Source organism: Toxotes jaculatrix, chromosome 1 (genome assembly GCF_017976425.1).
Source record: "Toxotes jaculatrix isolate fToxJac2 chromosome 1, fToxJac2.pri, whole genome shotgun sequence".
Taxonomy (NCBI): domain Eukaryota; kingdom Metazoa; phylum Chordata; class Actinopteri; family Toxotidae; genus Toxotes; species Toxotes jaculatrix.
The window spans coordinates 24,064,430-24,084,490 of record NC_054394.1 but is presented as its reverse complement, the minus strand read 5'-3'; the positions used below and the strand labels follow the sequence as shown (position 1 = coordinate 24,084,490).

Sequence of the window (20,061 nt, the reverse complement as noted above, 5' to 3'; positions counted from 1 at the left end):
CAGTAGTCAGATGGGCGTGGATCGTAAACTGAAAAAACAAAACAAAACTGATTACTTTTCATTGCACTAAAAGCTGGAATATTGTTTGATTTAGAGCAAATGATATTCTATTTTATTCTATTCTATTCTAAATGAGACTTGTTTAAAAGACTCTTGCCTTAATGATACATTGGGGAGTGCCCCTTCTCCATTTACCCATGTACAGTTCTTGTATGTCTTTAATCCATGGGTTTATTATTTTTTCCCTCTTACCTTTACTCTGCTTTCGTTCATTTTTATTTTTATCCCACCTCTTTTCTCTCCCTGGCAGTGGGCATGTACTTTCTCTATCTATCTGTCTGTCCGTCCGTTTGTTTATTTGTTTATTGAAGTGCTTTCGTTCTGTGTGAATGAAGTTTTATGGTTGTGTCCCAGTGAAAACAGACCGGGGCGGCAGGAATGCAGCCTCCAGGTCGGAGAGCAGCAGCAGCAGCACCCCTTCCGTCAGACGTGACGTCGCTGGTCCCCTGCCGAAAAACTTCTCTCGCCCGAAGTTTTCTATGAGGGAAAATCAGCGAGCCCAAAGTCCTCTCTCTGACCGGGAGTCTCGGAATGTGCGGACCTTTGCACTTCGACACTGCATCGCGCCGTCGAAATGTTAACACAATTGTTTCGTTGCAGCGACTCCGTGGCTGTTGTGGCGACTGTTTGTGTAACAGTGTTGCTGGCGAGAAGCTGCATGTGTGTCACCCAGGAGGACGATGAGGTCCTGGAGAAAAAGCAGCTCATGGAGTTTTACAGTAAGTTTTTAATTCATCTGGGTGCAGCTGCCGTCCAGTGGTTTTTTCAGTGACCTGCAAAATAAGTACACGGGCCATCCTTTGGTATGATGCTGTCTTATGCTTTTTAGCATGGTAGACATTTATATAACTGTACTGAACAGTGTGTGAGGAAAGCAGAATCACCTTTACAGCATGTTCACATGGTGCTGTGTTGATTTGTTGGTTGTTTTGAACTGATAGCTTTCCTCAGTTTCGTGGGGACTCACCTAAACTATCTTCTAGCCTCCTGATGGCTTCTGGACCACAGTTTGAGCCTGGCTGCTGCAGCAGGCTCAAACATTACAAACAGTGATTTTAATTATGTGTTCAAAAAGTCTTTCCTCTCTTCAGCTTAGACTTAACAGAGTATGTTTGCAAAGGGGCTGAATTTATTTGTTTTCTCAAATAAAGAAATGTGTTAATGATCAATGATAATTTTGAAAATACATTCTTTTTTAAAGAAAAAGATCAAACATTCGCTAATTCTAGCTTCTTATATGTGAGGATATGCTGATTTTCTCTGTTTTTTGTTCAGACAGCTGATGAACTGATTAGTTGTTTTGGGTTTTAAACTGTTGTTTGGACAAAACACGTAACCTGGATGTCACCTTGAGCTGAGAAATTGTATGGAAAAAATAGTTTTCTTATCTTTTAGACAAAAACAGTTGAATGATCCATCATGTTTTCTTCTTGAGAATGCAATAACAACATGAAGGAAGGGATAATTCCTCCAGCTGTTTTCATCCCTTCCATTTGTATACATCCTCTGTTTTGTTAGAGTATCCACTTACACAAAGAAATGTATTTGTTTTGGAAGACAAAAGGTTTCCCCCGGACTTTGCCTAGCTTCAGTATTTCTCCATTTTGGTGGAGAAACATTAAAGAGGTGAACCATAAATATGTATAATATAAAGACCCATTTGCTTTCCACTGAGGCAGTATGCCATTACACAGTGTGTGTTTTTTGCTTACACTGGACAAATCTATCCATCCTCCACTCCGGCATATATTTGTATAACTTCCACACTTCCTCCCCTATATCTCGCACCCCTCTTCTCTTTTCCAACACTGTGGCTCAACCTATCCTCTTCTCCTTGTCCCTCACCCATCTCTGTCCAGAAAAGGGCATTTTTATCCTGGAGAGTGAGGCGCTGAAACGCTGCGTCACAGTGGATCGCTCTAACCTGGTGCTGGAGGACTGCGAGCGGCCAACGCGCCGCATGCTGTGGAAGTGGGTCTCCCGACATCGGCTCTACAATTTGGGCACCAGCACGTGCCTGGGCCTCAACATTTCGGACACAACGCAGCCTCTCGGCACATTCGAGTGTGACATGGCCCTCCCCATGTTGTGGTGGCGCTGCAGTGGAAACATGCTGTACGGGGCGTCCCAGTGGAAGGTGGCTGTGGCTGGACGTTTGTTGGTAGTTAAAAAAAACTCTTATCATGTGTGGAAAAGGTACAACACCCCTAGAGAAGGGCCCTGTTCATATCCATATGAAGGTAAACAGCTTAAATACCCACCATGTCCTCTGAATTATAATGCAACAATCATCTTAGACACTCTCTAAGTTGTCTGCACCGGATATTTGTTTTTTTAAACCATACTGGGTGTGTTTTACTTGCAGATATCCACACTTTGTTGGGGAACGCACATGGCATGCCCTGCGCTTTGCCCTTTAAATACAACAACAAATGGTACTCTGAGTGCACGACTGAGGGGCGTGAGGACCATCTTCCATGGTGTGCTACCACGACTCGCTATGATGAGGATGAAAGATGGGGCTTCTGTCCTGTGCAAGGTGAAACACAGACACACTAGAGTATGAAGGAAGCTTGAGTAAATAAGCTACATGGCCTGAAGTATGTAGACACCTCCTGTGTGAACACTATAATGCCCCCATGCACAAAGGCAGGTCCATAATGAAATGATTGGGTTTGCCCATATTTCATAAACCTACCCACATCAGGAGGCATGTGCATCCACGTCACCTCATTCCTCATCCGTTTCCTATTGCTTTTTTAAATCATAGATTCTTTTTTCATAGATTCCAGTTGCGAGCATTTCTGGGAGTCAAACCAGGAGCTGGGTGCATGTTACCAGTTCAATCTGTACACCGTCCTAACCTGGAGTCAGGCGCTGTCAACCTGCCAGGCTCAAGGTGGAAACCTGCTCAGCATCACCAGCCTGGCAGAGCACAGGTACATCAGAGGTAGGCATCTGGTAGAAAACACACTCAGGGATGATAAAGCTGCTGAATGTAGTATCCGTCATGTACTTTAACTGTCATATATCCAGATTAGGTTTTTAACCCTTTTCAGTTACTTTATGTCTTCTTCTATCTTCTGCCCTCATTTTTTAAAAACCCCACAGTGACGTGTGAGACTGGCCTATGGTTTATCAATAACCTATTTTCCACAGACATCAGATAAGAATTGACATCTTATACAACATTTGTGTGTTTGTATCTTGTGATAGATCGACTGGCAAGTGTTGGAGCGATGGTGTGGATTGGGCTGAACCACCTGAAAGATGGTCGTGGGTGGCAGTGGTCTGATGGAGCACCTCTGTCACTGGTCAATTTCACCACAGGTACTTTTTTATTATTTATTCAGGACCATTAGTCCTGAGAATGCTTGACAATGGCTTTATATGTGATTTCACATATTGCAGTCACTCAGCAGGCAATTCCATACATGTAATGTAAAGTAACGTAAATTGAGGCGATCGCAACCACCTCAATATACTATTTGTACTGACATTTGTATTTGTTAAGATGTTGTTCATCATTGTTTGTTGTTTTAACATTGAAAATATTGTTATCAGAACTGAAATATGTCAACAAATTACAGTTACATGGATGGCCATGGAAGTTTTATACAAACATTCATGGTGCCCACTTCTGATCCCCTGAGCTTTCATCTAGTCCTGTCATCAGGTCAAAGTTTTATTTTGTCAAATACTTGATGCTAATTTGTAAGCATGTGCATTAGCTTAATGCTAATTAGCAGATGTTAGCAGGCTACCACACAAAATACTATTACTACTATTACTAAGAATAATGATAGTAATAATTAGTGATAGTAATAATAATAATAATAATAATACATAATAAAAAAGAGCAACCCACAAAGACTAAATTCTATAAATCACTGTGTTCCCATCAGCTCTACCTGCCAGCCCGCTACAGGACAACAGACAGTGTGGAGTGTACAACTCAGCCTTCGAGCATCACTGGCAGAGTCTTTCCTGTGAGTCTGCTCTGCCTTATATCTGTAAGAAGACACCTAACAACACCTTGAGAGCTGAGCCAATAGGTGAGAGCATCTGCACACACACACACACACAAGACACACGTAGATGGAATGAACACCTGACTGCTTCCCTGGAACTTCCGAGGTGTCTTGACTGTGGCAAGGATGAATTATGAGTCAGAGTGCAAAACGTACAAGGAAGTTTTTTAGCTCTTGTAGCTCTTGGAACAGCTGCACTGCACCTGTGGAATAAACTTTTGACCTTTCTGTCTATAGCGCTGTTGGCGGCTAGACCAAAACAATGTCTGCTGTGAAACTGTGTTGTGAAAAGTGTGTTATTCTGGTCTGGTCTGTCCCGTTCTCTCTTACAGAGAACTGGCAGTACATCCATACAGAGTGTGCTAATGGCTGGTGGCCCCATAATGGTTTCTGCTACCGGGTCCTGTCAGAACCAGAGGCGGGAAGCTGGGAGGAATCTAATCAGGCCTGTGGCACTCAGGGGGCAAACCTCACCAGCCTCAGCTCACTGTCTGAGGTGGAAGTGCTGCTCAATCTCCTGGCTAACTGTAAGGAGCATGCAACACAGATATATGATGTTCTTTTTGCTATAGACAGTCTGTTGAGATATTAAAGGGTTACTAAACTCTGTTTTGTTTGTGTGAATGCCATGATGTGTACACGTCTACATGTTTCACAGTTTCTGGGGATAGTGCGGAGGTGTGGATCGGTCTTTGGAAACCGGCGTCATCACCGACTGTAGAGTGGTCAGATGGCTCAACAGTAACTCTCACTTTGTGGCATCAGTATCACCCTCCTCACAACCTGACGGACACAACACTCTGCGCCAAAGCAGACAGGAAGGTGGGAAACCCAGTGCTGGTGCTTTTTTTTCTGTAAAAAGTTTTAAGTATAACGTTTGCTTTTGAATTAATCCCTTTTAGCGCCGTATGTAATGATTATTTTCATTGTTGATCGACTCTGTGGTATTTTCTTGATTAGTAAATTAATAATTTGGTCTATAAAACATCAGAGAAGATCCTTAAGGAAAAGCACCATATCTCTCATTTAAGTAGCTGGAACCATCAAATGAATTTAACTGAATTATGATTAATAAAATATCTGAATAGTTGCAGACTCATTTTCTTTTTGTTGACTAATTAATTAGTTGTGTCAGCCCTAAACCCTTTATTATGTTAGCAAGCATGCCCTGGCAGCTGTGTATGTGAGAGTAAAATGTTAACCTGTTTCACAGGAGGCTAACTGGCTTTTAGCGCCATGTGATGAACGACTGCCTGCTGTGTGTCGAAGAGAAAGCCAGAACCCTGTCCATCACCCTGGATCCTGGGATGAGGGCTGTCCTGAGGTAGGAGCACGAAGGCACTAGCCCGCACACATATATATACAAGTTAATGTGCTCAATGGCTGAAGTGACCTCGTCATCCAGTGACATTGTCTTGCGCAGTAGCTCAACCTTTGTCCTAACCTCAAAGCAGAGGGGACTAAACACAACCCATCACATTACAGGGCTCTTAATCTTTTTAATCTACCCACACTTTCCCCACAATGCTGCTTAACTGTTGTTTAAAAAAGGCAAAGGCAACACTATTATATTTAGTCTGAGATTGTTCCATAATAATTTACTTTAACCAGTGACCATGTTTGTATATTCATGTATTCCCTGGTAAGGGACACCATTCACATAAAAACTGCAGATGTCAGTTGTGTCATGAAAAGTTAAAGTGTTACTTTCATGCAGTGAAAGTTTGCAAGAAAATTGGATTTGTTGACTTGATAAAGTGACATTTTAATGCTTTGACTACGTTCTGATTAAGAAAAAATGAACAGATTATGCACTGTGCTGTGTTACAATAGTTCCACACAGATCAGGGCGTGCACCAGGCGGAGACACACGCCTGCTGCAGTTCAGCTTCTGAGTAAGTTGCCCCCTTCATAAGCACAAAGAGCTGATTCACTCAACTGCTGACGTATTGTCTGGCATTCATGTTCCTCCTTGACTCTGTTTACAAGAATATCAGACTCCTGAGTCATAGGGCTACTTTATACCCTGGAACATGAGTCAAAAAATGGCCCTGAAGGCGTAATAGCAGTGGACATGCTCGAGCAGCATCTGGTAATTCCAAATTGTATTTTAGCAAAGAACTGTATTTTCCACTTTTGTCACTTCATTGTCTGTGTAAAATGACTCCATCAGCACTACACAAGCATTTTGTACTCCAGTTTTAAAGAGAGCCTTGAATTCTTTCTCCTCGTAAATGTTAGTGTTGGCCTCTGGACCCCATGTATGGAGACAGTGGAGGGGGTGGATGGGATATAGGGGTTAATTGACACCACTTGCCAAAACACCCCCACCACACTACCTAACACAGGCACACACTTTCATATACCTTCACTCCAGTTTAGGGTTGGGAATTGCCAATCAATTCCAAAAGGACACTTTTGACATACATTACTATGAGAAATGCAAACATTTATTTTTAGCCACACTAGCAGCGTGGCTCTATAGATGGCATTGTTAGCTGCTGGGTTACCACTCTGCTTCAGGCCTAAATATCTCAACAGCTATTAGATAGATTGTTATGAAATTTTGTACAGATATTCATGATGCCCAGAGGCTGAATTCGAATGGCTGGTGATCCTGAGACTTTTCCACTAGCTGCCACCATGAGGTTGATTTTTTTTTTGGTTCTGAGTGAAACTGACCGCAGTTCGCCAAAGTCCTTAGAAGATGCATTCTAATAACTTTTCATATAGCACCATCATCAAGTTAAATTTGTCCTATACTGTAGTTTGTGACAAAATATCTGCAAGACTAATGATATTCCCATTCAGTGCACAAATATTAACATGGCTAATTTAAAATGGTGAACATGGTAAACACTATATCTGCTAAACATCAGCAGGTTAGCTTTAAAAGAATTTACAAAATTTTGATTTGATCTGAAAGATGCCAGACTGACCAGTGGCGACTTTCACAAATAGAACATAAATGGAGTTTGATTACTGTATTTTTATTTGTTTGTTTTTGTTGATCTTCCTTTTTTAGGGCTGGAAGCGGCACGGCCATTCCTGCTACACAGTGACTAGCCATGAACAGAGCCATAAAGATGCAGTGATGGGATATTACTGCAAGGCTCCTCTTCTTACTGTGGAAAGCAGGTGGTTTACTGAGCAAATCATTTTTTGTGTTGTGTAAAGAAAAAAAAGCATTTTTTTCAGTTTGTGGCAACATCTGAGTCTCTCTCCTCACCTCTCCTCTCCTCTTCTTCATGCTGGCAGGTTTGAGCAGGCATTTGTCAACAGTTTGCTGAGTGAGAGAGGAGCCAACAGTAGGATGTATTACTGGATCGGCCTCACAGACGAAGAGAAGAAGGCAGAGTACAGCTGGCTTCCTCACAATGGCTTCTCTCTGCCTCTCACCTTCACAAACTGGAACAAACACCAGCCAGGTAGCCAGCCGTTGGAATTTTTTTTTTGCTTGCTATAGTTATAAATATCTAAACTGTGATTGTGTTTACATGCTCTTCCCTCTTTCTGTTCAACTCCTTCACCTTCTTCTTTCCTATTCCTTTTCTTAGCCAGTGCTGGTGGCTGTGTTGCTATGTCAGGTGGACCTGCTCTGGGTCACTGGGAGGTGAAAGACTGCGATTCCCACAAGGCCTTGTCCGTGTGCAAGCAGAGTATCAGCAGTTACCACGATCTGCAGCTGCCAGAGCACCACATAGACGTCTATGCCCCCTGTCCTCCAGGGTGGGAATCACACTCTGGGCTGCTCCACTGTTTTAAGGTTGGATTGGTCTCATTTTTTCCCCCTTGCCCCTCTCTTTTCTCTGTCCTGACTCACGTTTCTGATTCATCCTTTCAGCTTGAAAAATAATGATTTGAATTATGAATATTACTTAGTTTACCAAAAATGGATTTTCTGCATGGCCACAATTTTGCTATTGTTTTGTCTTCCTCATAACAATTTAAATTGGGATTTGAAATTTTGACATGATATGTGTTGCTCTTCCAGGTGTTCCATGACGAGAAGGTCCTAATGAAACGTTCCTGGGTGGAAGCAGACTTCTTCTGCCAGGCCCTCGGGGCTCAGCTGGCCAGTTTCCACCACTATGAGGAGCAGGTGTTTGTTAAGCACCTCCTCAGTACCATGTTTGAAGGGTTGGTACAGCTCTCTGGGCCTCATCAATGCAGGAATGTCATAGGAACTGATAAATACATCAGTTGAGCTGTTTTTATTTTATGTGCATAGAGAGGTGAGTACAGAATTTAAATAGTGCGTGGCAGTATAGAGGTCAGGTGTGTACTTAATATCAGATTTACACAATTTCTTTTTTGCATCAGTGGGATAATATACCTTACACTTTCTTCTGGGTGTTCTATCTATGGAAATTATCCCCAGAATTTACAGAAAATTTACAGACAGTTTTACTACCATGTACAATTACCTATAACGTGATGAGACTTTCCTTACATTGCCCACCATCACCAAGAGCACCACTGTGATATAATGCAGCTCATGATGGTGTGGTAACAGATGTATTCTAATATCAACCAATTTTTAGATATTCTAAAATGTTTATTTACTGTAAGTATATTAACTGTTGTCAAAGTTCAAAGAGGGACTTGTGTTGCAGTGTTTTTTGTTCTGCTCCTCTCTTTTAGAACAGAGGGTCGCTGGTTCTGGGTGGGTTTAAACAAGAGAGACCCTGAACATCCCGGAACCTGGGAGTGGTCCGATCGCTCTCCTGTAAGCACTAATGTATTCACCTGCCTCATTTCTACTCAGTAGAACTCAGAAGCTTTATCCATTACGGTTTTGTCTGGTGGCTGTTTTTGTGCAGGTGGTGACGTCCTTCATAGAGGATAAGAATGAGGAGGACGACAGGAGGGACTGTGCTATGTACAGTGACCTGACCAACGCTCTCATGCCGCAGCCCTGTGATACCAAACACGAGTGGATCTGCAAGGTGTCCAGAGGTAAACACCTCCACATCACTGCTCTCCACTCAGACTTAAAACTATCAAAACCAAATCTTTTGATTTGATTTCACCAAACTCTGGTTTATGTTACAGGTGATAAACTGAAGAAACCTTATTGGTACACTGAGCGTAAGTAAAATTCTTTAATTTATTGCTTTTGACATAACAAAGTAAAGACTGATGCTGTAGATTTTATGTGTATATAATGTAAAGCAAGCCAAGAAAAATGTTATTTCATGTGTAAAACAAGACCTCATTGAAAACGTTTCCATGTTATAATTCTGTTCTAATGATTAACAGACTGGATTCACAGTACCTTGGTTTACCTTTTTGTGAGTTTCTTACTTTATTCCTGTATGTCCAGTCCATCAGCAATTAGAAGCATAGATTAATTTCTTTGTTTACCTGTTTTATTACTTAAAAATGTGTTCTGTATTACAATTGTCCTCCTGGCTCCTCCACAGAGAGCGAGCCCTGGGTGTTTTACCGTGGAGCCGAGTACCTGCTGGCGAAGCAGCCCTTTGACTGGGACACTGTGTCTCTGGCCTGTCAGATGATGGGAGCCTACCTGCTGTCCATTCACTCCAGAGAGGAGCTGCACTTTGTAAAGGAGCGCTTGCGGCAGGTTTGTTACAGTCACTGCTCACTCACACAGATTCACAAAAATGCCATATATGCTGTTTTTTTAGTACAGTTGTGTTAAACCAAGATGATGACAGCAATATGTTTTACAGCATAAGGGCATCTAATGTGACAATGAAATGGATTTAAAACATATAGACTGTCAGTAGTTTTCAAAAGTAATAACATATGCAGTCAGTTTGGTCCACAGCAAAATAGTATTACCCCTTTTGAGGTACCACAACAGTCACAGTTTTTTAGTGAATTATATTTTTCCCACCTCTTTACTATACCATACCATGATTTTAAGAGACATCTATCTTACTTTTTCCAACTGCAGATACTCCCATCATTGAATTGCAGTGACCAAAATTATCAAAGTGACTCCAGCAGTGTTGGATATTTTTTTTTCTGTTTTGTTTTCCTTGAGCAGGAGCACTGTTTCACACAGGCATACACAGCCAAAGAGCACACGTGCATGAACAAGTGTGAACACAGCCGACACACTCATCCCTCATACAAACTCAAGTGTTTACAGACACACATTGAAAAGCTAAAACGTACCTCATATGTCGACACTTTCACGCGCGAGTGCCCCCACACAGAAAAAGGCCATTGTTTGGCAGCCGCCTTTTGGACCAGACTAAAGAAATCTCTTGTGGTGCCGAGGCTTGTGAGGGATAAAGGGAGCAAAACAAGGCCATGAAAGAGGCAAAGCACAGGCCAAGGAGTGCGCCTGAATGGATGCTCATGTCAGACAGGCTCTGAGAAGCCAATCTTTCAGTCCAGTGAGGACAGGATTGCAGAGGAGGAGGGTAAAAGTAAAGTTCTTTTTCATCTCTTTCCCTTTCATTCAGCTCTCCCTGGGCCCGACTGACTGGTGGATTGGCTTGTCCATTGGGCAGCCTGGAGAGGAGGTCAGGTGTGTACATTTGGGAGCTTGTTAAACATTTAATGCTGCTGCCTCTGGTTCTGTTAATGTTGATGTTGTTACAACTCAGGGGCCTGTTTAATGTAAAGGGATCTGTGAGCACCGTTTCTTAAATGATTGTGAAACATAATATGGACTGCAGAGACATTTGTGAGTCCTAGAGGGCTTTGTTGGACTTAGACTGTGTGCTCATGCATGGTTCCTGGATTGTTGTTTGAGTCACAGTAGTGAGGTGAAAGTCATGGGAATGATCATGTCTTTCAGCGATCCACTCAGCATTAGTTGCATGCATGAAAGCACACCGACAGCCTCATGAAGACCAGGACATCGGGTAGGGACGTAACAGTGTTGTTCGAAAGTATTTGTGCGTTTGCAGGTGGAGCGACAAGACAGAGGTAGAATTCCAGAACTGGGCAGATGGGAGTGCCGGTGGTGGCCCCAGGAAAAATGGGCTGTGTGCCACCATGTCCTCTTCAACAGGTAAACACATGCACATGCAGAAACACACACTGATGCATCTACCATATACTTGTACGTACTAGAAGTTAAGGTTTTCACGGTGTGTTGCAGGGAAGTGGTCAACAAGCAAATGCAGTGATCTCCACAGCTACGTGTGCAAGAGAAAGACTGTGTCTGTGGTGGAGACTCCCAGGGAGCCACACTACATTGGAGGATGCCCAGAGAAATGGCTGTACTTCGGACACAAGGTTCAGACACGCTTGGACACACATACACGCCTTCAGCTTGTTAGAAAGGGTTGTTGTAGAGCATCTGTCTGAGCACCTCTGCAGTGCCATAAGTGTCAGTCATAGCAGCCGTCACTTTAACCAACCAATAGTGCACCTAATTTTTATGGTTTAAAAGGTAGCACTTTACTTTAAGCCTCTTATGTTGTTTTTTTGTTTTAATATTTTACTCAGTATATAAAAATGAAAATGGTTTGAACGCATGCAGATTTCAGTGTTTATTAATGTATTTGTCTACAACTTTAGCTCCTTCTGTAGGCATCTATGAATGATGTCTTGTCTGTTAACAGATGTCTAAACTGCAGTTGTAGTAATGTAAAATATATGTTCAAACGAGAAGTTGTCAAATACTCTGCATCCATAAATACTTTAAAATATCTTTATGTTTACATCCAGCAACATCATAGTGTGTGATGAACCATTTATTGAATACTTATATAGTGTTTATAAATGCAAAATAGGTGGAAGTTAATTTGACTCAGTTCTCCCCCACAAGTCAGTTTTGAAAGGATCATTCCACCAAATCCCAGCTGTCTGTGGGACTGAAGCAAGATGTTTGTGTTCACATTCACTGTTCATGAGTGAATAACCCACAACTGATAATTCTGAAGCTGAGTCAACTTCAGTCAAGAGCAAAACCAGCTCATCTTCTAGCTGGACTAGTATTAGATCTGAAAATGTAAAATGACTGCATTGTTTAAATTATGTAGATTCTAGCATCAGTACAATATTCAATTATCTCACCGTAAGAACTAATTCTCTACCAAAACAAAACTTTAGAAAGTCAGTTAGTTGAAAATATTAAAGCAGCTTGATAACATTCATTACTCTGTAGCACCAGATGAGACCCACTGACTTAAAATAGATGTAGTCTTTTGCAAGACTTCCCACTGCTCTGAATATCAAACTGAATTGATAGCCTTGTAACAATGCCTGTCCTTTCTCTCCTTGAACATAAAATATGAAAGAGGTGTCCTTTTTAATGCCTTTTTAGAACATTGCCAGGAAATGAGGAGAGTGAGAGAGATGAGAACAACATGAGACAAAGTTCCAAGGTTAGAGTCAAACTGGGGACTTTGTGGTTCAAGACCGACACCTTAAGTGCAACCATATCTAACTGGCTGTAGAGTATACATTTGAGTTCCTTTTTCAAGCTATTTGAAGAGTGAACTTCAGATTTAATCATGAGAGGCTGAGCTCATGTGGATTCATAAACTTGGGGGCGGGGTATGTTCTTCCTTGTTTCGCCAGTAACATGAAATTATACCACATGCTTTGTTTTGGTTTTTTTTGTTTTTTTTTAACTTTGAATCCTAACCTCGCCAAGCAAGTCCTGGTGGTGATGGGTAAATAATAATTTGCATTTCACAGTGTGATATTCATGTTTTGTGTGGGATGTGTGTGTGTGTTGGCAGTGTCTCCTGCTTCACCTCCCTGGCAGTCCAGAGGAGGGAAAGAGTTGGAATGATGCGCAGTCCATCTGCTCCTCATTTGAAGGGTCACTGGTCTCTATAGAAGATGAGATTGAACAAGGTAGAGGCAAAGCAAACTGTACATCCATCAGCTGAATGGCTGATTTCACAAACACCATCGGACAAGATCACTTGTTTTTTTGTTTTTCACTCTCACTCCATTAATGGGTTTGTCAAAAAGGAATACTGCTCTACATTTTCAATTTTCATTTTTATTTTTTATTTATTTATTTATTTATTCTGTACTCATACCATCATGTCTGCAGCCTACATCACCATGCTGCTCCAGGGCAGTTCTGTAGGTGTGTGGATTGGTCTTCAGGACACCATGAAATGGACCAATGGGAAACCAGTCAGCTACACCAACTGGTCTCCAATTGAACCAAAGAGCTATCTCACTGTAAGCGCCTTAGAATACCTCAGGCTGACCTACACTGTTAACTGATAGAAATGTAGTAATTTATCATCTGTTATTATGTGCATTTATGTCTGTGTGAAGTCCACAGGAGATTCATCTAAGACTCCCAGCTATTGCTAAAAATGACCTTTTTCTAATTCTTTAGCCAGCAGAGGGAGGGAGATCTGAATAAATTAACAATGAATTAAGTACTTCAACGTTGTGTCTGAGAAATCAGTTTGGTATGGTTTTAAATACTACAGTGCCCACTTTGTCTATGCAGAAAACAATCAGGACTTTATTTCTGGAACACTGGAAACCCCAAATTACTCCTCTAATATTGATATTCTTTCATTGAAAAGCACATAAATCACTTGAAATTGTTGACCACTTCCAGATGACTGTACAATGTGAACAAAGTTGTACCCACAGTTTCACCAAAATTACACCAAAAATTTCCTAAAGTGTAACATCAGTCTAAACATATGTGAGCTGAGATGATGGGTGTTCTTGAATGTGATTTTGTGAATGGGTTTATGTGTTTGTGTGCATTGATTTGTTGTATATTCATCCTCAGGAGGATGAGTGGCTCAGTGCTGATGAGCCATTGTGCACTGTTCTGTCCAACAACCACAACTTCCACCTGACGGGGAAGTGGTACGATGAGAAGTGCAGTGAGAGTGGGTATGGCTTTGTTTGTCAAAAACCTCAAGGTAAGATCCCGTCGGTTTCTTAGCCTTTGGTTCTGTGAGTCCATCATTGTCTGTCTTTGACTGCTTGTCTGAGGATTTTTCAGCATGTCTCATTCTCTTTTGCTTTTGCTGATGGCACTTCTCTCTCTTGTCTTTTTCTCTTGTTACAGATACATCCAAACCCCCCACCCATTCCTATCACCACCCTCTCCCTGATAATATTGAGTACAGGACTCGCAGCTACAAGGTTGTGTCTGGCAACATGAGCTGGTACGACGCGATGCATTTGTGCATAGAGAATGATTCTGACCTAGTGAGCGTTACAGATGCCTACCACCAGGCTTTCCTTACTGTCCTTGTCAATAGATTGGCAGTCCCCCACTGGATTGGACTGTATAGTCAAGACGTATGTATCCTCTGATGCAGTATGCACTGTATAATTCTGCCCTGTGTTTGCCTGCTGTATGTTTGTCTCAGAAATGGCAAAATATATGTTTGCTTTTATACAGTTTGCCTTTGAAGAAGTAGTTTGAACTTTTGGGAAATATGCTTTTTTTATCTAAAGTTAGAAGATTGACACCACTCTCATGTTAATTTGGTAAATAAGAAGCCACAGCCAGCAGCTGGTCAGCTTAGTTTAGCAGAATGACAGGAAACTGTAAAATTATAAAAATAAAATGTTGTGGTTTACAGGGAGTTATGTGCTTCACTGTTACTAGGCTGGGAGCGGTAGTTTTCTGCTGAGTTTCACATCATGGACATAACTGCAAGGCTCCAGAAAGTCAGATAAAACGAGGTGATGGTAGACAGATTTTTTTATTTTTAACTTTGATCCTGAGCCAGACTGGTCATTTCCTCGTGCTGTCAGTCTTTATGCTCAGCTAAGATAACCATCTGTTGGTCGTGGCTTCTTATTTAACATAGGAACATGAATGACAGTGGTAATCTTGTCTAAATTTCAGCAAAAAAGCAACTAAGCATATTTCCCAAAACTGGTCCTTTAATACTGGTTCATGAGCATGAATAGTAGATAATACATATCTGCATGCATGAGATGCATTTAAATATAACTGGTAGTTTAATACTTTTCATATTCTCTTTGTCTTTTTAATTCTTTTTGCCAAAAGCATAGTTTCAGCATGTCATCAGCATCGTAAAACCGGCATCAGTGGCAGTCAGTTTCCTATCTCACAATACCTTGCAGACCCTGGAAAATCATAACATTTGATTGACTGTCTCTGTTTTTGTCCTACGCTACTCTGCTGTACCATGATGTGCCACCTGCTGGGTGGCACTTCATGGTTTAGCTTTTCCCTAAAAAGCAAATTTTTGAAAAATTTAAATTGTTTTTCAGTAATAGGTACACACATAAAGCTTATGGTTGAAACAAAATAGCTTGGAACGAAAGCTTAATAAGGGAAAATATGTTACCCACAGGTCTGAAATACAGAAGAAAGTATTACTAAAAGATTCCTTAAATGGATACCTCATGTGTTAAGTTTAGTTTGTTTTCCACTGATGCCTGCTAATGGCTAGCTACAGTCGTCTCACATGCTTCTCTGGTTTTTCTCCTGGCCTTTTGTCCATGTAGAGGTATTCTATCCACAGGCATGTGGTTTCCCAGCAGACAGTCAGAGCCTTAATATTTGGATTCAAGTATCACTGAGCCCCCGTGGAATGTCTTAGTCATGGACAGAAATGAATACAGGGAGTGACAGAACTGATTCTCTCTTGGCTTCTCAGATATTTTTTTTTAATCTTGCCTGGTATTGTTTAACTTCTGTCATATGAACCTCCTGTGGTAATTCTGCTCTTTTAACTTTTATTACACTCATCAATACAATAACCATCTTATTTCAGTACTAACAAATAACTAGCTTTTTTCTTATACTTTAACTTCTTGACTGACACATTGGTGACTGCGCTTCCTTACAGAGTGGCATCAATTATCAGTGGTCAGATGGCAGTGACACAGTGTACACACATTGGGATGCGGCCGATGACGATGATGACTTTGTGATGGGAGAGTGTGTGTACATGGACGTGACCGGAGGCTGGCGGAGAGCTGACTGTGAAACTCTGTTACCAGGAGCCCTGTGTCATGTTCCCCCACCAAGTTAGTTTGACACTGCATCTCTTCAGCTGTTGGGTTTCTTTTGCTCATAATGATAATGTGAAAATACACACAATTGTCTGCCTTTCTCCTGTTCTCTCTCACAGGCAGTAAACCATTTATCTCAAATGAGGCGGTGTGTCCGTCCACGTGGGTGAAATTTGGACATAGCTGTTACAACTTTGAGCCTGTGGTGCAGAAACTTACATTTGAAGAGTCAAGAGAGCACTGCAGGCAGAGAGGTAGGGATTCATAAGGTCTGATTTTAGTAACTGATTAATTTCTCTGTTGTCTTTGTCTAGATGACAATGATATCGTGATTGAAAATGAGAATAACCAAAGACCATCTTGCTCATCAATATGGCGACATTCCAACTCATGACCACATTCAGTTTTGTGACTACATTTTGCATGCTATCGCGGTCACAACAGTGGGCTCAATATGTCCACAGACAGACTGACAGATGATCTGATGGATGGACAGACACCTACCAAATACCTCAAAACCACCACTGTGGTAGCTGCTATAGTGGGTGTCTCCATGACCCAGTTTTGCTATGATGACTTGCACATATACATACACTCACAGTTCACAAGGTGAAAACAATGTCGTGGTGACTGGTAATAAATTAAAGAATTGGCTGCCTCTTTAGTGTTTCTCTGCCATGTCACTCAGGTCCGCCACATGGAATGCATACTCCCCCTACAGGTCAAATGGAGGAGCTGCTCAGAGAAACACTAGACTAGAAAACCGTGGATGAGTTCTTACTTAGAAATTATGCTTACAGGAAATTGATTTTTTTTTTAAACTGTAAAATTCTGCTGTTTCCAGTTTCTGTGATTAGCTAAGCTTACTGGCTGCTGGCTGTAAACACGAGGGTGGTATCAAAAATCTTAACTAATTCTGCAAGAAAGCAAATAACCGTTTTTCCCAAAATGTCAGGCCATTTCTTTTAGACTGCACAGTAGTTGTGAGTTTTTTGTGCTTCTGTCACTTTCTAGTCAATACCTCAGATGTCCTGACCATTGAGAGTGAGACAGAGAATCGCTTCGTTCTGGAGCAGCTGTGGTCATCAGGGTTTCTTCACCAGACCATGTGGCTGGGGATGCACTTCAACATTGACAGTAAGAATCTGTTTGTCTCCTGTACCCATCAGATGATCACAATCCCATGCAGTCCCATTTCATTGAACTGTGGTCTCTGCTATCAGCTGATTCGATGACCTGGGTGGATGGTTCATCTATTGACTACACCAACTGGCCTAATAAAGCCCCAGACTCCAAGCAGCTGACTGCAGATACCTGTGTTACTACCAGGGCGGTTGACGGTATGTGGTACCTGTCACGGTGCACCGAGCGACTTGGCTTTGTCTGCAAAACCATCTCAGGTAAGGTGAATCAGGGGCCATAGTTTGGAAATCTGGAGCCAATGTCAACATATATTTTTTTACTTATAGCTCATTTTCTGAATACCCAAGATGATACATGATAAGATGTATTAAACTTCATATATATGTTCTTTTGTAGATGCAGTTACTGAGGTGGAGGTGGAACCACTAAACGGTAAAGTGCACTTTTATTGGAATGATTTAAACACTTAAAGACACATTTAATGTGTCCAATAGGTGCCATAAGCACAAATAGTGTTTCACATTGTGAGACAGCGAAGACACTTAATATGTTTAAACGTGCAAAGAGCGATTCATCATTTACAGAATCTGTGATACCATGTGATTCATGTTACAAATATATGTCTATATTTATACCTTTAGACATGTAATTCAACTGCAGGGCCATCACAACACACATTAAAACAGAAGCATGACTACATAAAAGCTATCATGTTATGTATTTCAGGTTTACATCATGGTATCATTGCCGCTGCAGTGCTGGTGGCTGTAATGGTCTTTGCCCTGCTGGCAGGAGCGATGTGGTTTGTGTACAAGAGGAACTCAGCACGTTTTCGTGGGATCCCTATGCTTGGCAGTGCTTATTACAGACAAACCAGCTCACAGGCCATAGAGTCGGATGGAAACGTGCTGATCACAGACCTGGAAGCTCACTCAGGAGAATAGGACTCTAAGATTCAGTTTCTTCTTTGAAAGTCTCTGTTGTCTCCATGTCCTCTGTCTGTCTGTCACCATTTCACCATCAGGTGTGAATGCTACATGACACTGTAAAGCTGTGATGCTGACTCCTCAGGACAGTGGTGAGATGATGACAGCAAACTTTTTCTCCCTTAAGTTTGAGAAGATGTTAGAAGGATCCTGTCTGCTCTCTGCAGTTTTCATTTATTCAAATCATGTTTCTGGAGATATTTCTTGTGTTGACACTGAAGGGCCCACATTTGAATTTCTGTTGTTTGAAGGAGACTAACAAAGATCACATAGATGTTAAAGAAGGGATGCTAGAGAGCTTTAAACTTGTCAAAAGAGATACTGAACACTTAATGTTTGCTATAATCCTGCAGTGGGAGGGTTTAATCAATTGGTAAATACTGTATAAGAAAATTACAAGGCAAAATTTGAACAGGTGAAGGAAAATCTTGGTCTGCCTGTCAGGGTCAAATGTAACTTTCATTGTCATAAATAAGAGGCAGACAACAAAATAGAAATAATACAAATTATATTTGTGATGTAATTTTGTAAATTTCATTCAGAATCCAGGGGCTGTTGGAGCTGTACATGTGGTACAGTAATTTTATCAGTATTACTTTTGTATTTTTATTTTTTTAATATACAGGCTGTATATTGATAACTGATATTTTTGCATATTCAAAACTAACAGAAAATATGTGACACATAACTGATGACTGGATTCCTCTTTTTCACTTTTGTCTGCAGATGCAGACAGAGCAAATTATGAGATGTATTTTGCACAACTGTCTTTGTGTTGTTAATAAATTAAAAGTAGGCCTGATTCATTTATTTGTTTGAGTGTGCTGTGCCACATGGGCTTATGGCGCACTAGACAGCAACAATAACTTGGATGGCCACATGGAAAATCATAATATACAGTTCCAGAAGTTCAAAAAGAGAACATTTAAAAACATTGAATTTCCATCACAGTAATGCCTTATTATGGCAGTGTTCCTTTTCTTCCCTCTCTGGAAATTAAATTTTATATATAGCACAATGGGAACAGTCCCAGTTTTATCAATGAGTCTTGTATGAATAATGGAGAGGTCAAAGAAATAGAGGAAATCCTAGAGTGAAATCCTCCACACGTTTCCCTTTTCAGTCTCTCAATTACCTCACTTTTTTGGTCTAACAGGACAGCACACAAAATGACTAATTTCTGACCTCTTCCTCCCAATACAAATAGCTGGTTTGTAAAAATGTGTATAGTCATAATATATATCCATGCACTATTGATACTTACCTAAGTTTTGTATAATAAAGTATAAAAAAAGTCTGTCTTTTTATAGAAAAGTCAGATTAAAAGCACATTCGTGTCAAGAAGAACAACCAGATAGACTTGAAACAAGCCTGCTCTTAGGTCTAATATGTTCAGTTTTTGGTGGCACTGTTAAAAATGATCAAGTCAGATATCAAGTCTCTGTAGGCTGTAGGTAGATAGTATTACTGATATGGTGATTTGGGCCAGTAGGCCATTCCCTTTTTTTTTCCCCACCCCAAGTTAGAAAATCTTCCTCGAGCATTATCCTTGCTACTCTATTTACTCACACCAAAACAATGACTCACGTAACTGACAAGACCACAAACTATGTTTTTGAGGAAACAATGCTGCGATTGTAGGCCTTTGTAAAATGATATAATAATCTCTTTATGTTTAAGTGGTCCCAGTAAAACTCACTCCAAGCCATTAGGTTGGCTAAACAAGGCTAACAGAGTTCGCTAGCAACTAACATTGGACAAATGAGAAAGCAATGTGTAGACTGTTTATCTGACTCTGTGATAAAAGGGAGCTCATAATTTAATAATCCATAACCACTGTTATGTACACATGTAAAACCATAACAATACTCTGGTGTTAGTTGTGAGGGGTACTCCCATGCGTGACTTTTACATGGCGG

The 20,061-nt window shown here is 41.0% G+C and overlaps 1 protein-coding gene across 1 annotated transcript; it reads left to right on the top strand.

The window, feature by feature from the left end:
• Nucleotides 1-533: 533 nt before the first annotated feature.
• pla2r1 (phospholipase A2 receptor 1) lies at nt 534-18,944 on the top strand. Its single transcript, XM_041048126.1, has 30 exons — nt 534-779; nt 1,920-2,300; nt 2,426-2,599; nt 2,846-3,010; nt 3,277-3,390; nt 3,966-4,115; nt 4,424-4,618; nt 4,750-4,913; nt 5,305-5,415; nt 7,117-7,229; nt 7,350-7,519; nt 7,649-7,857; nt 8,086-8,231; nt 8,736-8,820; nt 8,915-9,050; nt 9,147-9,182; nt 9,518-9,678; nt 10,532-10,596; nt 10,982-11,085; nt 11,176-11,312; nt 12,767-12,884; nt 13,090-13,223; nt 13,798-13,933; nt 14,083-14,318; nt 15,848-16,028; nt 16,133-16,267; nt 17,028-17,150; nt 17,237-17,413; nt 17,553-17,588; nt 17,883-18,944. The coding sequence occupies exons 1-30, from the start codon at nt 635-637 to the stop codon at nt 18,098-18,100; spliced, it is 4,455 nt and encodes a 1,484-aa protein (XP_040904060.1). The 5' UTR covers nt 534-634; the 3' UTR covers nt 18,101-18,944.
• Nucleotides 18,945-20,061: the final 1,117 nt, after the last annotated feature.

Coding starts and splice junctions, on each gene's coding strand:
- pla2r1 (XM_041048126.1), top strand. CDS start 635: ATGTTAACACAATTGTTTCGTTGCAGCGACTCCGTGGCTGTTGTGGCG. Junction 2,301..2,425: donor CTGTTCATATCCATATGAAG/GTAAACAGCTTA, acceptor TTTTACTTGCAG/ATATCCACACTTTGTTGGGG. Junction 4,914..5,304: donor GCGCCAAAGCAGACAGGAAG/GTGGGAAACCCA, acceptor CCTGTTTCACAG/GAGGCTAACTGGCTTTTAGC.